The sequence below is a fragment of the Propithecus coquereli genome, unplaced genomic scaffold (assembly GCF_000956105.1).
Source record: "Propithecus coquereli isolate 6110/MARCELLA unplaced genomic scaffold, Pcoq_1.0 Scaffold14, whole genome shotgun sequence".
Classification (NCBI taxonomy): Eukaryota; Metazoa; Chordata; class Mammalia; order Primates; family Indriidae; genus Propithecus; species Propithecus coquereli.
Genome location: NW_012138302.1, coordinates 15,992,157 through 16,012,979, shown reverse-complemented (window position 1 = coordinate 16,012,979; position 20,823 = coordinate 15,992,157). Strand labels below are relative to the sequence as shown.

At 35.9% G+C, this 20,823-nt stretch overlaps 1 protein-coding gene across 2 annotated transcripts in view; it reads left to right on the top strand.

Annotated features, from left to right (window-relative positions):
* The window catches only part of OSBPL9 (oxysterol binding protein-like 9), a 38,248-nt gene that overhangs the window by 8,353 nt on the left and 9,072 nt on the right, over nt 1–20,823 (top strand). For both annotated transcript variants that reach the window (XM_012639427.1, XM_012639426.1), the window contains 6 exons: nt 2,937–3,030; nt 4,428–4,532; nt 7,431–7,590; nt 14,036–14,148; nt 14,265–14,383; nt 18,851–18,936. In XM_012639427.1, the coding sequence (XP_012494881.1) occupies nt 2,937–3,030; nt 4,428–4,532; nt 7,431–7,590; nt 14,036–14,148; nt 14,265–14,383; nt 18,851–18,936 (677 nt within the window). The remainder of the gene's footprint in view (nt 1–2,936; nt 3,031–4,427; nt 4,533–7,430; nt 7,591–14,035; nt 14,149–14,264; nt 14,384–18,850; nt 18,937–20,823) is intronic.

Below are 20,823 nucleotides of genomic sequence, written 5' to 3'. Positions count from 1 at the left end.
GTTCATGATATAGCCACACTGCTTGGCTTTAAATAAAACAATCCTGCCGCTTACTATCTGTTACCTTGTGCAAGTTACAAAGTCTTAATTTCTTCATCTATAAAGAAAGCTGAAAGATTCTACCTCAGAAGGTTGTTGTAAGATACAAAATGAGCACACAGTATTCAATAAATGTCAGCTATATATGCTCATATGTATATATAATTTATTGCATATCATATTCTATTACATGAATTTCATTAATGTCATAGTGGATTAGGCATGAGGATTATTACTTATGCTTCTCAAGCTCTGCACCTTGATTTTTAAAGCAAGTTGTAGAATATAATATGACATATTTTAGCCTGAAGTTGATTGACCAAAGACTATAGATAAGTGTAGAAGAGTTACTTTTTCTATCAACAACAAAAAGATTAAGTACTTTTAATATATACTGTCAAAAAACAGAATTACAGCAAATTTATCTGTAGATCTAATTGTCTTTTGTTCTTGATTCATGAATTGGGGCAGCCTCCATTCTATAAAATAGAATGAGAACTCCTGCTGGACAATGGCAGAACATTGGGTTTTGTGAGGTGGGAACAAGGAAACAGAACAATAGCAAAAAGGCTGATTGGTTAATATCAGATTACTTTTCTTGTAAGGGTTAAGGCAGAGAGTACTTCCTTATTACACTGACTCAGATAGACTGGAATCTCCTATTTTTAAGAAAAACTGGTCTGTTTTGGTATGTTTTGTTTTCTTAGAGTTCATTGTAATTATGTGGCATTTAATGTGACTGATTCCATTTTGGTTTGGTCTGGTCTGTTGAGGCCTCATGCAGGAGCTTAGTATTAACATAAAACAACCGTCTTCCATAATTTTTGTTTGACGATGCAAAAAAGTCTAAAAGTGTTTTCTTTGGTTGACAAGCCTAATCTTAAAACAGTTCATCTGGAAAACAAAAGATTACATCTAAAAGTTAGAATTCTGGTCCTTTGTTCCAAAGTTATTTCTTAGTCTCTTCAATGGGTGGGATAAAGAGATGATATATTCTCATTCCTGTGGATCAAGGTGTTAATGGAGGGATTTTGCCTTTGTAAAGTACTTGGAGTCCTTTGGAGAAAAGCACTCTGTAAACAAGGAATTTATTTTAAGAACAGCTCCAGGACTGTTGAGACACTTGTTTAGTTATTATGACTTGGTTCAGCATCAGAAAATAGAATCCAAGTAATAACCAGAAAGTCCTTAGCACCCCTATAAATCCAGGCTCTTCTTTATTTTACAGACTAGGAAACTTTGGCCCATAGTGGATAAGAGACTTGAGGATCCTAAGAAATTAAAACTCATTGCTTTTCTGTTTCATTGCTTTTCTCAATGCTTCAAAACATTCCCCACTTCACTTTTACTAGGTTTTTGATTATCAGTGATTGTTTTCAGGGCGTCTTCTCTAACCATCCTTTATTTTTTAGTTAGAATATTTATGGTAGATAGACTATTATAATGGCAAGAATCAGAATTCTTGTGTTCTAATCACTTAAGAGATCTGATTTAACGATTTTAAATATTTATGTAGATGGGATATTTGGCTTAAAAAATTTTTAACTTAGATATTAAATGAGAAGTCTACAAGAACTTTACCATTATTTCAGTGTCCATCATTAGGTGCTTTTAAGGTTTTACAGATACTTTTGGGGCTCATTCATTAGCAAAATATTTCCCTTATAATTCTGTTTTCATGTTTTCTGTTACACTCTACCTAACATATATTTGAAGTTTAGTTTTCCAGTTCAAGGAAAGGTAAAGAATTTGAATTTTCATTTCTTGGGTTTGTCCGGTTTATTCTTCTAAATGGTAGATTTATACTTTATTCTGACAAAGACCTGGCTTAAAATCCCCCCTCCCTTAAAAAAAAAAAACAGTGAACTATGGAGTCTTAAAAATGCCATTATGCTATCAGAATAATTTCTTGGCTTGGAATCAGAGAAACCTGGCCTTACTTTTCCCTCTAAAATTATAACAATAAGTTTGAATATTTTTTTTTCTCTTCTAAATCCTCAAAAAGAAAGTCCTCTTCCCCACACAACCCCAATTAGAAGATACATCTCTTTCCCTTTAGTGACCGTAGAACTAGATGTCTATACAGTCAACCCTCTGCAACCATGGATATCTCATCCGTGAATATGACCAACCACAGATCAAAATATTTGGAAAAAAAATTGCCTGTGTACTGAACGTGTACCGACCTTTTTCCTTACTATTCCCTGAACAATACTGTATAACAATTATTTACTTAGCTATTACATTGTATTAGGTATTAATATTATAAGTAATCTAGAGATTTAAATTATATGGGAGAATATGCATAGGTTATGTGCAAATACTATAGGGACTTAAGCATCTGTGGATTTTGGTATCTGAGGGGATTCTGGAACCAGTTCTCCACAGATATCCAGGGACTGCTGTACTGTGTGATACATAGTGATGGAAAGTAGCAGTGGTATGGGATGGAAAGATGAAATCCTATTGTTACAGGTACATTAGCTGGTCATAGGTGTAATGTTTAATACCAAAACGAGAGAATTTCTCTGTCTTTGATAGAGAAACAATATTTGTGGTGGATTAAGAATTTGAGAAGCACTCATTTGAGAGGTTATTGTTTTGGCTTCCTGAAATCTCCCCACACCATTTTACAACTCCTTCCAAGTTTTTCCATTTAGCTTTACCTTCTTATATGACAGAGATTCATCCATTTTCCCTCCTTACTATGCTTTATTGTAAGAAACTCTCACACTTTTTTATAGAAAAGGTATTTTATTTCCTCTTTGCATTTTGATCAACATATCTATATAACTAACCTAGGATTTTCCTGTCAGAAATATGGGCATTTCATTCATTTGGGAGGGTCAGCATGAGAAAGGCATTTAATTAAAAATTACTATGTTTCTTTATCTTAGAGTACTATTAATCCTGTAGATGCAGTATATCAACCTAGTCCCTTGGAACCTGTTGTGATCAGCACAATGCCTTCCCAGACTGTCTTACCTCCAGGTATAGTATTTGGAAAAATGTTTCATACATTCATTAATGAGAAAAAACTTGTGTGGCTGTCGTAATAATTTTAGCTCTTTCTGAATTTCTTTTGTTGTTTGTTTTTAATAAATAAATAAAAGGGACCAAAAAATAATACAACAGAAAATGAACTGGAAGAAGTTGGATAGTGTTTTTTGATATTGGGGCTTTTGAAGTATAATGAAAGGAGTTTTGGTTTACAAAGTGAGATGGAAAACAAACATGGTTACTAAGACTTGGATTAGCTGGTAGGACAGAATCCTATGACTCACAATTTATGACTAGCAAGGAAAAATTAATATACCCGAATAAGGGTAATCTAGAAATGTTCTGGTTTGGGGCATTCTTTATAGCTCTGAACAATACGAATGGTTTATTCATGGTAGATTTTTACATAATGAGAAATGGAAGAATAAAATTTATGATAACCTACTGATAATATCTGTATTTTTAAGTATAGAGCAATAATACTGTTACTTTTTAAAATTGGCAAAGAAGGGTTCAGGGCTGTACTTGATTCCTTTGCCTTTTTGTCGTATCCAGCATTTCTCCCATCCAAGTACTAACCAGGCCAGACCCTGCTTAACTTCTGAGATCAGATGAGATTGGGCGCATTCAGGGTGGTATGGCCATAGACTGCATCAACATCTCTTTGTTCTCAGTGATGATATAGTGAAGCCTGAAATTGTATTGTAAAAGGGAAAATCCTTTTTAAAAAATGCTTACAAGTGTCCAGGCGTGGTGGCTCCTAGCACTCTGGGAAGCCAAGGCAGGAGGATTGCTTGAGTCAGGAGTTAGAGACCAGCCTGAGCAAGAGCGAGACCCCGTCTCTACAAAAAATAGAAAAATTAGCTGGGCATGGTGGCACATGCCTGTAATCACTGCTGCTTGGGAAGCTGAGGCAGGAGGATCGCTTGAGCCCACAGGAGTTTGAAGTTGCAGTGAGCTATGATGACGCCACTGCGCTCTTGCTGGGATGACAGGGACGCCATCTCAAAAAAAAAAGAATACTAACAAGTATGTGAAATTCTTTTGTGAATTTTTACTCCTAAAGAGAATTAGTTTAATATCTCTTAGGGGACTAAAGAAGAGGTACTACCATTGGAAGCATTTGTTGGTTTTACAGAGCAGTTGTACTGTGGTATTGGGCTACCATGGCTGATCTTTTGATGTGCTGCCTGGTGTCTTTGTACTCTGTAACATATCGAGTTTGAGAGTTTAGAAAGTCAGGAGTAGTAGCATAGAACTCGACTTAATGAAATAATATAGTTTCAAAAATTATTGATCTGTAAGATTTTGAATCCCAAACAATTGCAGTCAACAGAGTGTGTGTTTGTTTGTTTGTCTAACTTATTTTACACGTTCAAATCTCCTAGAACCTGCTCAGTTGTGTAAGTCAGAGCAGCGTCCATCTTCTCTACCAGTTGGACCTGTATTAGCTACTTTGGGACATCATCAGACTCCAACACCAAATAGTACAGGTACAGATTTGTGTAATTCTTTTACTTAATTCCCCATTAACATTTGAAATTTGTGTTTGCTGATGGGGTGGTGGGAGGCTTGAAGAAATGTGTTATATATTTCTGTTGGCGATATCTTAGTTTTACCATTATAGTTCCATGCATGAAGTGGTTAACTTTGTGATTGAACCAGAAGCTTTAGTAAGTAATTATAATTTAAATAAAATAAAATATTACAGGGTTTTGTTTACCTTAGGATTTATTTGGGAGATCTATATTGACTTTTTAAAAATATATACCCATGTTAGACTTGCATGCTCTTTTTGTAAAGGAATCAGATGATGCAGAAGAAAAGCTGAAAGTCCTCTCTACTCTCCCCTCAGTCATTTGCATGCACGTATAATATGTGCATATACACCTGTATTATGTATTTTTATTGCTGTTTTTGTTTTAACCTAATGAGGTCATGTGTTTCTGTGACTTACTCTTATCGTTTAACAGAGAACACCTAGAGAGCTTTCCATGTTCATACAGTTAGGCCTAGAGCATTCTTTTTACAGCTGCCTAGGTGGGTATTACTTGTTTTTTCCACTGATGGACATTTAGGTTGTTTCCATTATTTTTCCATTATTGCTGTTATGAGCAATACTTTAATGATATCTTTGTACAGCACCATGGGCACAGGTATTTTTTTAGGAAACATATATCAGTCTTTCACTTTTAGCCAATTTTATAGGCAGAAACAAGATACTTCATTTTATTTTGTGTTTTCTTAATTTGTTTAGATTTATGGTCTTTATTTTTTCTCTTTTATAAGGATACTATTAATGTTAGATGTTAGATTTATTTCTTGTTTTAAAACTAATTAAATTTAATTTGAGTTACCTGTAGAACCAAACTCAAGGAAGCACTTAGTGCTTTTGACCCTGTTAAACCTGGAGACTAAAACCAGAACCACTCATGAGGAGGTGAAAGGTCAGCCCCTGTTGTTCCTCCACAGATTTCCTTCCTGGGTGGGACCTTTCCCTGCGTAATAAAGAAAAATTGCCATGTAATTTTAGCCCACTTTAATATTGAATTAGTAAAGGTACTGATGCTATTACTTTGGTCTTTAATAACATGGGCAGATGCCTTCTGCATTTTGAAAGAAAAAATCATCAACAAGAGCTTACTTAAAGCTCTTGGGAAAATACTGATAAGCAATTTGAAAAATGAAGTTGAAATGTTTTGGCTGATTTCTGTATTTCATAACCTATGTCACTTTGTTCCTTTAAAAAGTAATACCTTGTATGGTTTTCAGTTTGTTTTCTATGAGGTGAAAAAGTGAGGAGCTCTTCCTTATGTACATTAATTGTAAAATAAATTATTTCAGAAGCTAAAGATTATCTTTTAAAAATTATTTCAGAAGATACTTCAGAACCTAACATTTTAGAGGAGGTAGATTTAAAGAAAATTTGAAAATTAAATCAGAATGTTATTTATGACTTTCTTGTATGATTTTTTCATCCTAACTTCATTTTTCTCCATCTTTCTTTACCTCTAATACAAAAAAGAAATAAAGGAAGAACTAAGAAGTAATATTTGCTGTCATTAGTAAATCTCAATTCTTTTATTTGCAATTCCCAGTCAAACTCATTTTCTTCTCAGACACATTTTCAATTGTGTGATCACCTGGAGTATGTCCACATTACTTAATCATTTATAATTCCTGGTCTACTTTTTCCTATTCCAATAAGACAACATTTCTTTCCCGTCTTATCTCTGCTATTGGAGAAAAGGAATTTGAAGTTATTTGCTAAAGTGTGAGCTACCTTTGGAATTTTCAAAGTATTACCTTTCAGAAGGCAAATTTTTTGTGTTGTGGTTTAAAAATATCTTTGTGACCCTGTCAACTGTGTGGCAAACTGATTTGCTCTTTTCCATAACTTTTGAACCATAAAGAAATTGGCTAAAAATCTGTGAACGGCTCTGGATTTTTATTGCTGTCTTCAATTTCTTCCAGAACTGTGGCCCTGGCTTTTGGATTGCCAACAGGGACCTAATAAACTTTAATCTCAACCGGGCATCTGCAGTAGATTAGCAGAAACTGCCTAAGAGCCTTTAGATGCTCAATAAGTTAAATTGATCTTGATGTTCCATTGTCCTGATTTATACTTCTGTTGTTACTTTATTATTAGACAGTACACCAGGGGATCAACTCAGAGAACAGAGGGTAATCATTTTTCTCTGGTTCTCCTTTAATTTCTATTGTTAGACTGTTTAGGAATAGAAGTTCTTTCCAGTCTTTTCCTTTTCTACATTCTACTCATAGCAGCCCTCTGTTTTTATCTCTGCCTCTGAGCCCCAGGTACCTGACTTAGGTGGAAAAGAAATGAGGAATTTGGATGGGGTGTGTGTTTTCCATGCGACTGCCAAAAAATATTGACTAATGTGGACATGATACACTGAACAATATTTTAATGTTCGTGTGGTCTTGATATTCTTTCCATTTTATATTCCCTTTGGCTCACTGCCATGTTTTTAGTTATCTGGGTCGACCGTGTAAAATAAGATCCTTAGCTTCTCATTGGTACTGGTATCTGTTGTGGGACTTCCAACACCAAAACTCACGTAGTCAAGAGCTCCCTTCCTAATTTTAAATGTAAATTAATCTTTACTTGTAGAATGAGGACATAGCATTATTTTCATTTTTAAATAAAGGTTTTTAAACTAAGGTTGTGCCTTCATTCTATAACATGATTTGCCTTTTTCTTTGTGTAGTTGAAATACTAATTTTATTTACAAATAGTATAGGGACTTCTACTAACTTAACTAAACTTTCTTAATTTCAGGAAGATCTGCTTTGACCCTATCTTCCTAATTTCTTCCCCACTAATACCAACATTTTTCTCTAATTAAAAAATGTTTTTAACTTCCTAGGCAGTGGCCATTCACCACCTACTAGCAGTCTCACTTCTCCAAGCCATGTCAACTTATCTCCAAATACAGTCCCAGAGTTTTCTTATTCTAGCAGTGAAGATGAGTTCTATGATGCTGATGAATTCCATCAAAGTAGCTCATCCCCAAAGCGCCTAATAGAGTAAGTAGAAGAACAAAGTATGTATCTAAATGACTCTTGATTTTTAAAAATGTAATGTGATTTTAGGACTGCTATTAATGACAGATTTGCCTTATAAATTATTATTTGGGAACAGTAAAGAAGACAACTTATTTTTTCTAGGTTTTAAATTGATTTAATGGTTGTATAGACAACTTTTTTTTGACACAGAGTCTCACTCTATAGCCCTGGGTAGAGTGCAATGGCGTCATCGTAGCTCATTACAACCTCAAACTCCTGGGCTCAAGTATCCACCTGCCTCAGCCTCCCAGGTAGCTGGGACTACAGGTGTGTGCCACCATGCCCCGCTAATTTTTTCCATTTTTGGTAGAGATAGAGTCTCACTCTTGTTTAGGCTGGTCTTGAACTCCTTACCTCAAGTGATCCTCCCACCTCAGCCTCCCAGAGTGTTAGGATTATGGGCATGAGCCACCCAGCCTGGACAACTTACTTTTAACTAGCTTATGGAGCAAAGCCAGTTCTATTTTACTTCTGACTTAATCCAAATGGAATAAATAGCACCAGCTATAGTAATGTGCTGATGTTATTAGTTGAACTCTGGACATTGCTATGGCTCCAGCATTAGGAGATGATCCAATGAGAGCGATTAAGCTACAAAGCATTATACAGATAAGAGGTTACTGTTAATTTTTTTTTTTTTTTTTAGAGTGGAGATATTCACCACCTATAAGCCAGGCACTATATTAGGTGAAGGGACGATACAGAGATTAAAAAGACCCTGGTTATTCTCTGATGAGTGGGGGGAAAAAAAATAGAAATTAAAGAAAAAGACCCAGGCCCTGCCCACAAAGAACTTATAGTCTATGAGGGAACAGACAAACATTCATAATCCAATGGGATATGTGGTATGGTATCTAAGTCCATTTGGGCTGCCATAACAAAATATCGTAAACTGGGTAGCTTATACACAACAGAAATTTCTCACAGTTCTAGATGCTGGGAAGTCCAAGATTAAGACACCAGTGGATTTGGTGTCTGGTGAGCCTGCCTCCTGGTTCATAGACAGCTGTCTTCTCACTATGTCCTCACTTGGCAGAAAGGGAGGCCTAGAGAACTCTCGGGTCTCTTTTACAGGGGCACTAATCCTGTTCCTGAGGGCACCACCCCATGATTTAATCACGTCCCAAAAGCCCCCCACCTCCTAATACTATCACACTGGTGATTAAGTTTCAATATATGAAGGGGTGGGCGTGGGGGACAAGCATCCAGACCATAGATATGGTAAGGATAAGCACAGAAAGCTATGGGACGTTTTGAAGTATTGAGAAGCCAAGGAAGGATTCCCAGAGGAGGGAGGGGATGTGATCCTAAGGTGAGATGTGGTTGAATAGAGAGAAAAGAAATGGGGATGAGGAGAGGAGGGAAAATGGAAATGTTCTCATGTAGATGGAACCCTGTTAGGAAGGCCTAGAAGCTAGGTGAGCTTGGTTTCTTTGGGGAGCTGTACATATGAATAGTTTATGACTGAAGCATACGGTATGGTGAGCAGTTTTTAAAAAAAAAGATACAGAAGAAAGTTGACAAGGGCCAGGGCATGAAAGAGTCCTTGAGCCTTTTAAGAATTTTGAACATTTTCTCACAAGTGATGGCAGTTGCTGGTGAGATTTGCATTTTAAAAAGATAGATTTGCCTAATTGTGTAGAATTGAATGCAGGGGGGTAGGATTACAGGTAGGAAGACCAGCCAAAACCTGGTAGTAAATTGAGAAATGTAGATGACTTGCACAAAGTTGGTAGTATTGGGAATGGAAGGAAGTGTGTGGGTTCCAGACATAGTAAGAAAGCAGATATTTGACAGATTTTATAATAGGTTTTCCCTCGTTAGGAAATATTTGACCTTTTTACATCATTGAATGAAAGCTAGGTATCTACCATTGTACAGAAAAGGTTTTAACAGGCATTTACATGTTAGCCAATAAGCAAAATACGTTTTGGATTCTGGAATCTCAGAATGAGTTCTAAGTCTGTTTTGCTTCAAAAGTGTGTGACCTTGGTCAGGTTCTTTAATTTTTGTAAGCCTCAGTTTCCTCATTTGTAAAATAAGGATAATAAAAGTTTTAACTTCAAGGGGTCACTGAATATTTAAATGAGAATAATGTAAGTTGAGTGCTTAATATAGTGTCTGGCACTTAATCACTCAATAAATAATAGCTGTTATTACAGAAAGCAAATTATTTATTTGCTTTCATTTTACTTGTGTTTGTCATAGACGTAGTTGGTTTAGTTTTCGCTGGGTGTTTTTTCCAACTCTTCTAATTTCTCCAGGGTTGGTACTATTGCTATAGCTTGGGTTTTTGCTTTTTAAGACAGTGCAAATTTGGAAATAATTATATGTGAATTTGCAAGCTAAGTACCATCAACCAGTCCTTAGACCTTTAAGGTTAGTTTCTTTTAATAAAAAATATCGGGCAGGACTCTAGTTCTCTTAAGTGTGCACATGAATTGAGAAATATGTCATTCATATATATTAATAATTGCAGCATAACTGCTCAGAATCTTGGCATTTTTAAGGAAAATGTTGGTTCATGAAATTTTTTGACTTGGTCAAATTCAACGTGTTTTTTTTTTTTTTTTTGAGACAGAGTCTCACTATGTTGCCCGGGCTAGAGTGCCATGACGTCAGCCTAGCTCACAGCAACCTCAAACTCCTGGGCTGAAGCAATCCTTCTGCCTCAGCCTCCCGAGTAGCTGGAACTACAGGCATGTGCCACCATGCCCGGCTAATTTTTTCTATATATTTTTAGTTGTCTGGTTAATTTCTTTCTATTTTTAGTAGAGACGGGGTCTCTCTCTTGCTCAGGCTGGTTTCGAACTCCTGAGCTCAAACAATCCGCCCGCCTCAGCCTCCCAGAGTGCTAGGATTACAGGCGTGAGCCACAAATTCAACTTTTGAATATGGGAAAAAATGAAATATATTTGGTCTAGCTGAACAAATACAGTTAAGGCATGGCACTTGAGTTAAGGAAGGGAGGTTTGAATCAACCACTCAAGAAGGCCAGTTTAGCAGAAATGATTTGGTTTAGCATTTTGGTTTCTTAATGTTGTATGTTGGGAGATAAACTATTGAGAAACCATTAGCAGTTTGCCAATAGAAATTTCAATTTAATTTCAAAAAACAATTTTTATGATAATGGATTAAAAGAAAAGCATTTGGAAAATTCCAAGGTAAAGATTATTATCGATTTTTGAAGGGTTTGATCATTGTTTTATTAAAACAGAATTAAAGACAGTATCTTACACTAGACACAAGCTATGATTCTAGGTATAGTTGGATATCACTTGTTAGTATATGGACTCACGTGTCTGTCATCTAAAACAGCACCAAGGACCAGTTTTATGAAAGATAATTTTCCCAGGGATAGGGTGGAGAGTGGGTGGAGCTCAGGTAGTGATGGGAGGGGTGGGGCATGGTTGTAAATACAAACGAAGCTTCCTTGACTGGCCCACCGCTTACCTCCTGCTGTGTGTGTGGTGGAGGGGGGCTTCCTAAGTTTCATGAAAGACAATTTTTCCATGGAGTAGGGAGGGGTGGTGGTGCAGGGGGAGAGGGGTGGAGCTCAGGCGGTGATGCACTGCCCACTTCCTAACAGGCCACGAACCAGTATGGGACCATGGCCTGGGGGTTGGGACTGCAGCTCTAAAAGCATATGACTATTTTCAGTAAAAGCTTAATGTTAATAATATGTGATTAGATCCTTATAACATCACTGATAGTCTCTGGCCCAGTTTCGGGGATTCTCCTGAAAGTTTTATGAAATAGAGACATTTAAAACACCTGTTGTACCTGTAGTAGGCATGCCTGCAAAGCCATCCACATGCTCGTTTGCCTCTCCTTTCCTCCCTCTTTTAGGCTTCCTTCTCTGCCCTCCCTAGTACCTGATCCCATAACAAAAACGCAGTACATGAACCTCTCATTTGAAAGGGTCCAGAGTTAAGTTTTATGTTCAACTAACCCACTCTAGTTTCCTTTTCTCTCTCAATTTCACACTCTCCTTATATACCCTAACCTAGAAGCCCAAACTGGTAGGGAGTGCAGATGTTTTATTTGGGTAGCACAGTGTTCTGTTGACTTGTTTTTGTTTTGTTTTTTTAATGGGGCTTTAAATCTCTTCAGCTTGGGTATACTGGCTCCAGTTCCATATTTTTATAGCTTGGCCCTATTCATATATTTATGTTCTCTGTCCAGCCTCTGTAGTCATTTGAGCTTGTGACATCTGCTGGTCATCGTCAGCTGCTATCACTTGTTTGTAACTCTAAGGATTTCTATCTACTCTTTTCTCTGTCTTTCTGAAGAAAGAGAACTTGAAAGCTTAAGTCCTTTCACTATTCTGTTTCTAAAGACCTGTAGTAATGATAGCTCCTGTGAATTATGTTATTGAGCAGTGTGGTTTTCACGTTTGTAAATTAGATGAAATTACTTGTTGGAAAGGACTTATACTTTGGAGCCAGGCATGCATCTGAAATGGCTTCACTATGCTCCAGCGTATGACTTCAGGCGGGTCACTGAACCTCTGAGCATCTGTGTATTATGGAGAGTAATTATGTCTACCTTATAGGGTTGTTTTGAAGGTAATACACATACAGTGTATGGCTTCATACATACTAGGTACTCAAATTGTTATTATAATTAATTCAGAGCTTTAAATGTTTTGGTATACTTTATATCTTTTACTTGAATTCTAGACAGCTTAGTCCATTGCATATAAACCTTTCCTGTATGCATATTTGTTATCGTTTGTCTTTAACTATATTCTTTATATCCTTTGTTCCATAAGGTAAATTATGGAATGGCTGAGAATTTATCCTATTTCTTTCCATTTTCAGCCTTATTGAGTATTTCACTTGGCCCAGACATGGTTTCTAACCATGGATAAGGTTAGAAATGTAAATAGATCTGATTTTTGGAATTGCATCTAACCTGAGATTCTAGTTTTATAGGATTTGGGGTTTTCAGATCAATTGATTTAAAAAATTAACTCTATTTTGATGGTGTATGAAAGAGCCACAAAACATTTGGAAGATAATTTTCATGCAGTTCTTTTATTTAATGATAATTTGATTTTTCTTGCCTAGGTCTTTTACTCAATATTTTCCATTGCCTCTCTAAACTGGTGAGGTAGACATTAGTTACAGTACAAAGAAGCAATATTTAGTTACCTAAGGAGTTTTGAAAAATAGATCAAAAGAAGGTAAGTAACCAGGGCAAACTGTTTAAATTAGAATACATAATATATTCTAATATTCTAGGTGTTCTGATACAAGCAGAGTCCAGAGGATTTTTAGGGCAGTGAAACTTTTCTGTATGATATTATGGTGGTGGATACTTATAATACATTTGTCAAAGCCCGTAGATTGCACAGTGCCAAAGGTGAACCCCAATGTAAACAATGGACTTTCTGTAATAATGATGTGTCAGTGTAGCCTCATCGATTGTAACCAATGTGCCACTCTGGTGTGGGATGTTGATAGCTGGGGAGGTTGTGCATGTTGTGTAGGGACAAGAGGGGAACTCTGTGCTTTCTGTTCAATTTTGCTGTGAACCTAAATCTGTTCTATAAAATGAAGTTTATTAATTAAAAAATGAAAAGAAGACAAGTAACAACGGCAAACTATGTTTAAATTAGAACATGTAATATGTTTCACACGTGTAGATTTATTATAAATACCTGTAGTATGAGAAATTTGGTTTCCATTTTTACATTTAATAAGTAAACTGCCTTTCTGATTATGCTTTTATTTATATACAAATACATGGGTAAGTTTTAATCACAGTTATGATAATTTAATAGAAGCTTTCTTTAGACCTGCTAACCAGTTCATAAAGCCAGTTACTGTAAGTTTACTGGTTAAAAAAATATATATGCTTTTTCATTTTATAATTTCAATTACAGTTTTCTAATGACTGAGAAGAATGTTAGTACCAATGTGGGCTTTTATTACAGGGTCTCAAAAATATAGACAAGACACCTTTCTGAGACTTAGTAATAGACTACTGCCAGTTTTTAGTTTCTGGAAATTGTTGCCAAGAATTGTGACATATCTACATTTATACAAAGTAACAAAATCAGAAAATGAACTCTAGTTTTAAACTTAGATGCAGAGGCAAAAATCTCACTAATTTTTGATGACCTGTGCCTTGCCTTTCAACGTGATTTGGTTGAGCACACGCTATGCAAAAAGCACAAGATGAGAGCTCGTCATCAGACTTTACAGTTTACAATCTTAGAATGAGGGTGGCAGGGAGAGAGTTGGAAAGTGTATGCGTGTATGTGTGCAAAACCAGCTAACTGTAAGAGTCTAGTCTCTGTCACTATGTGGATATGTTGGTTAAGTAGCTTTGTAGGCTTGTCTTACGATGTTTACAAATTGATTTCCTTAGCTGAAGAAAGTTATTAATGTTTTTTTAGTTCTTCTGGATCTGCCTCAGTTTTGACACACAGCAGCTCGGGAAATAGTCTGAAGCGCCCAGATACCACAGAATCACTGAATTCTTCTATGTCCAATGGAACAAGCGATGCTGGTAAGTGACCTTTGAGAATTTAACTTTTTTTTTTTCCTTAAAAACATTTGTAATACTGGTAGAAACACAAGTTGGCCCAATTTAACACCAATATGACAAGATTTGTTTTATTTTAGACCTTTTCGATTCACATGATGATAGAGACGATGATGGGGAGGCAGGGTCAGTGGAGGAGCACAAGAGTGTCATCATGCACCTCTTGTCACAGGTTAGGCTTGGAATGGATCTCACTAAGGTAAGAACCAGGTTTGGCATTTGCTGTAAGTCTTAACTAGTGTGTGTGGATTCTCAGTGGTTGTGTGGTGAATGTGCTTATAAATATAGTAAAATGACATCACTTCTGTCCATACTTGTGCTGTGTCGTGATTTAATTAACATATATGTAGATGAGTAAACTGAAAATTTTGTAAATGGATGAAATAAGTGAAGCTAGGATAATTTTACAGAGGATAATATGTATGTGTTGTATGGATTAAGATTTGGAGTTTATTTAGGGCAAATGGGGAATAGGAATAACACTGGGCTTGTTTAGTAGTTTGGGCAAAACTTAAAGCAATGTTGTATGCAGAGAAATCAAAATGAGCAGAGTTCTGACCTTGAGATCAGAGGACCTGTGTTTGCATCCTACCTCTGCTATTACCAAACCATGTGGCTTGAGCAAGTCCCTGCCCCTGTGATCTTCAAGGCTCTCACATGCAAAGTGGACATATAGCGACCTACTTCACAGGGTTATTATAAGGAATAGACGAGGTAGTGAATCTAAAATTATATGACACATATTGAGTCACACAATTACTGTAGCCTGGATTTGAATTTGAATTTAAATTTAGTGCTCTAAACAGAATCCCTGATTGAGTTAAGAGACTGGTACCTTTGTATACTCATGCCACTGTGCTAGAAGTCTTATCCTTTTGATTCTCACCACAGAACTGCAAAGTAGGTGTTATTGTTAATTCCGTTTTATAGATGAGGAAACTAAAACTCACAGAAGTTAAGTAACGTGGCTGAGTCATATTAAGTGGCAGACTGAGATTCTAATCTGGTCTGTGATTTTAAGACCTGTAAGCTTTCCACTACTGCCTTTGTCTTTAAGACGAGCTGTAGTAGCTTTCATATTGGTTAAATTACTATTCTACCCAGCCTCAGAAAGTTAATTAAATTTAGAAATTTCACTTCTGTTATGACAAAATCAACTCCAATGCTGTAGTCAGTAGTGAGCTTCATTTTGGTTTTGGATTTAGAGGGCCATTAAAAAAAAGACTAATCCATAATATTTAATCACTTATAATAAGGATTTATAATAGAACCTCTACCCCTAATCTAAGTGAGAACAAAAACACAAGGATAACATTAATTTGTGAAGCCCAGCATACTTATCAGGAATGCTCTAGGTAGGAGAACATTTGTAGGAGTTTTTTCCCATAATTGCTTCAGTAATAATTTTCTTGCATAGCTGCTGGCCTTTCTGTGGTTGTTGTTAGGAAGGACATTCTTTTCTAGAAGTGGCCTATCAGGCTTCCCGTTGAATCTCATTGACCAGAGTCAGGCACGTGTCTGAGCCTAAACCAATCACTGGCAAGGGAAGTTAAATGATTAGTTTAAATGAATCCACATTCACCCCTTGAAACTTGAGAGTAAGGGCTATGGCTTCCTATAGCCAGATCTGAACTGAATCCAAGTTCTTTTGGGGATGAAGCATGGATGTTGGGAGGCAATAAAAAGTGTCTGCCCTGATCAGCTTTGTAATTCTTCCTTCATATAATTTTCTCTGCCAGATAATCTATATTTGGGTTTATAGCTACTAAAAGCTTGTTATATTATGAATGATATTATAATAATTTATTACTGACTATATTAAAAATAAGCCATTAGAAATCTTTTTCAGCACAAACAAATGGCTCTGATTGCTAACAGATTCTGAAATTTTGATTCCTTTTATGCATTCCAAAGTGTCATTATAGTAATGCCTTAAATTTGTATCTTTTGTAAGAATGTTTTCTCACTTTAGATACTTTCCAAAAAGAATTTATTTCCAAATGTTTTGTCGTTTTTAGGGATACTACAAAGTCACATCCCATTTGCCTCACTCTTCAGAACAATATATATATTAGGTCATATACATATATTAGGACCTGAATATATTAGGTTATTAAATATGAAATGTCCGATTTCAAATCAAAAGTATAGTTTATTGTATTTCAAATAAGAAGCAGTACAATTAAAGTATGCACCTAAACTACCAACATAATTTTGCCATCTTAACAGTATCTTGTTTATGCCAGCAGCAAAGAATCCTAGAGAACTAGTGGCAATGAAATCACGAAAGGCATTTTCTACAGCTTGTTGAGAATTGAACATTTTTCCTTCCAAGAAGTTGTCCAAAGCCTGGAAGAAATGATAGTCAGTTGGTGCAAGGTCTGGTGAATATGGTAGGTGGCAGAGAGTTAGTTTCCAAGTCTAGCTGCTGTAGTTCAGCAGCGTTGTTTGTGTGACTTTTGGTCCAGCATTGTCTTGCAAGAGGATTGGCCTGTCTCTGTTGACCAATCTTGGCTGCTTAATCGCAAGCATCCTCATCATTTCATCCAATTGGTTGCAGTAGACATCCGCTGTAATCGATTGACCAGGCTTCATGAAGCTATAATGATAATACTAGTGCTGGACCCCCAAACAGACAGCATTAGCTTTTTTTGATGAATATTTGGTTTTGGACTGTGTTTCGACACTTCATCTTTATCCAACCATTGTGCCGAACGCTTTCGATTGTCATAATAATCCATTTTTCATTACAAGTCACAATATGGTATAGAAATGGTTTGCCTTTATGTTGTGACAGCAAAGAAAGGCAAACTTTGAGACGACTTCTAGTCTGATGCTCGTTTAATTCATGCAGAACCCATCTATCCAGCATCTTCACCTTGCCCGTTTGTTTCAGATGGTCCAATATTGTTGGAATAGTAACGTCAAACCTTGCTGCTAATTCATGCATAGATTGAGATAGATTTGCTTCCACTACAGCTTTCAGCTTATTATCCAGGTCTCAGGTTGCCCATGTGGTTCATTTTCAAGATTAAAATGATGAGAATGGAATTTCTCAAACCATCAGTGTACTGCATGTTCATTAGCCACATCCTTCCCAAATACTTTGTTGCTATTTCAAGCTGTCTACACTACATTGGTTCCACGACATAACTCATATTCGAAAATAACATGAATTTTTTAACTTATCTATGGTTTCACAAAAATCGTTCTAAAAAAAATTTTTGAAAGATAATCACAAGCCACAACATGTGTTTGAAAGACTGAGGATGTGCCTTCACAATAAAAATAAAACAAATGTCAAAGTGAAATGTCAGGATATCAACTGTCAAACTTAGTACTTAAGGAAATCAGACATTTCATACTTAATAACCTAATATAAGCAGTTCATGTAATTATCCTCCTTTTACAGGAACTTAAAGAAGTTGAGTTAATTTTCCAGAGCCCCCCTCACAGCTATGAAGTAGCAAAACATGTGATTGAACCCAAGTTGAAGATAACCATGTCCAGCTCTCTTCCATCACTGTTCTAGCAGTTTGTCATAATGGCATGTATCAGTATAGTGCTAAAAACATTGAAGATCTGTTGAGAGTTCTCAAGAAAATTCTTCAGTAGGGGGAAAATATATTTTTTTCTTTGATTACAAGTGAAATCAAACTTTCTTTTTATTGTTTTTGGCCCTTTTTTAAATTGTTCAATTCCTTTGTCCATCTTTCTGCCATAGTGATCTTTTTGTCCTTGATTTGTAAGAGTTGTTTATATATTAAAAGCATCTACCCCTGTTGGATTCCCAATCTGTATTCTCTTCTTTTGTTTAATCCTTCAGTTGCTCATTTAAAACTTTCTTACTGGCTGGGCATAGTGGTTCACACCTGTGATCTCAGCACTTTGGGAGGTCAAAGCTGGAGAATTGCTTGAGGCCAGGAGTTTAAGACCAGCCTGGGCAATGTAGTGAGACCCTGTCTCAAAATAAATATATAAATAAAAATAAAAAATTCTTACAATATAAATAGTAGTGAAAAGTCAAGTGTGAACAAAACTTGGTTCTTGCCCTCTAGGAGCTCATTTTATATTTGAGGATACAGATTCATAAGTAGATAAGGTTCCTCATATACCTAATGATAGAGAAGCTGCAATAGAGAGGAAAGTAAACAGATGCCCCGAAGTCTGACAGATTCAATTTTGAATTCCACATTAATAATGGAACACTGAGAAATTTTTCTACCCCCACTGAGTTTCATATTTCTCCACTGTAAAAGAGGGATAATAATTCCTTCATCATAGGGCTGTTGTACAATTTAATAAGATAATGTATATGTAATGCCTCAGCAGATTGGAGGTATCAAAGGATTGCTACTGAGTAGTTTGTTGCTGTTGTTACAGTCAGGGAGAAAAGGGAGGTTTGCATAGAGGAAGTGACATTTGAATATTAGAAACCCCTTCTCTGTTTTTCATCTGCTGGGCAAGTTAGTGGGCATTTCTGAATTAGAACAGTTTGGGGAAGTAGTTTTTAGAAGCATGTCTGGGCAATATGTAGTGGATGTTAATGTCATTAGAATGAGTTGTGGGTTTTTTTGTTTGTTTGTTTTTTTAAGCAGTTTAGCAATCTGTTTTTCTGTAGTGGAATTTGATCCAACCTCAAGAGTTGTATGTGAATGTTTTTCAGGTAGTTCTTCCAACATTTATTCTTGAAAGAAGATCTCTTTTAGAAATGTACGCAGACTTTTTTGCACATCCGGACCTGTTTGTGAGGTATTCGAACACAGTAATTTCCAACTTTTAAGGATGTTATTCAGTAGCTTTCTGCCCTTTATTTGCAGGGTAGATGGATTCCTTCTTACCTTTCAGACATTTCTGGGATAAAGTAGTATTGAGTAATGTGTTTATATTGGATGCCTATCTGTTTGTTTAAGTTATGTAGTGTTGATATTGTTAGGCAATCAAGAGCCCATTAATAGGTGGCCAGTATTTACAGGTTCAAAGGCATAAGTTTATTTGACCCAGGCATTGGTAATCACTGTTAAATTATTTATACTATATCCTAACAAAGTTCAGCTATCTGAGTTCAGCAAACCTTTCTAAAGCACCTGTTTGCCTAGGCACTTTGTTATGAACTGGAGAAAAAAAAGTCACAGAGTCTACCCTTGAGGAGTTTACAATCGAGTATCCAGATTATAGACTGATTCATAGATTTTAAATATAAATCTTGAAATGTTAGGTATGTGTATATGCACTAGGGATAGAAATAATGTAATGGTGAAATTGATTTACAAGGAGGTAAGTTCACATTGCTTTTCACAGGTGGCAGGAAAATTTTCATTGTAATCTCTCTTCCTGTACATTCCTTGAAACCTCAGTCTGAGGTTTCACAATGGGTGGGCACACTGGCTGACTTAGATGTATATATGTTTCGTTCTTAGGAAGATTTAAGAGAATCATTTAACCAATTCCCAAAGGGTAGAAATTCAAGTAAATATGACAGTGTTTAAATTAATAGACAATTTAACAGATGAAATGTAAACATTTATTAATAACATGAGTAAAAATGAATGGAAAGTACCAGTTGTTCACTGGATATAGTCTTGAGATTTAAGGGTAGTTTTTATGTGTGAGAAGTTAAATTTTGAGGTCCCTAGAGGAACCACTTAAAAAATACGAAAGTACAGCTAAAAGGTGAATAGATAAAATTAAATAGAATACTAAAAACAGTTAATTCCCAAAAAGGAGGAAAGGGAAGATAATGGAACAAGGAACAAAGCAGACATGTAGAAAACAAATTCTAAGATGGTAGAGTTAAATCCAACTATATCAGTAATTACACTAAATGTAAATAGATTACACACTCCATTTGAAAAGAGAACAGTGATTGTCAGACTGGATAAAAAATCAGGATGGGTTAGTATGCTATTTTCAAGAAGGAGACTTTAAATATAACTGATTGGTTAAAAGTAAAAGGATAGACAAAGATACACCATGCAAAACACTAAGCATAACAAAACTGTATTAGTATCAGAAAAGGACTTTCAAGACAAGAAATATTACCAAAGAAAATAGAGATATTTTGTAATGATAAAAAGGTCTATTTATGAAGAATAAATAATGTTCCTAAATGTATATGTACCTAATAACACAGCTTCAAAATACATGCAGCAAAAATTGACTAAACTAAAGGGAGAAATAGACAAGTCCACAAATTCCTCCCTCAGGAACTGATTGACCAGGTAGCCCCTGCCTCCCCATCCCCTGAGACTTACTGTCTGTAGATGATTCAAATGGCATTATCAATCAGCTTGACCTAATTGACCTTTCTAAACACTACCTAACAAGTATAGAACATGTAGTCTTTTCAGGTATGCAAAGAACATTCATCAAGATAGACCATATACAGAGAATTCTTAATAAATTCAAAATAATTGGAATCATACCAGGTATATTCTCTGACCATAAAAGAATTAAATTAGAAATTGGTAACACAGATACAAAGAAACTCCAGTTATTTGAAAATTAAACTATGCACTCACATGCACTTAATCTATGCTACTAGAAATCAGAAATGGTGTTTGCTTCAGGGGCAGAGGTAGTGATTGCTTGGAAAAGGAGATGGAACTTTCTGGAATAGAAATGTTCTATGTCTTGATT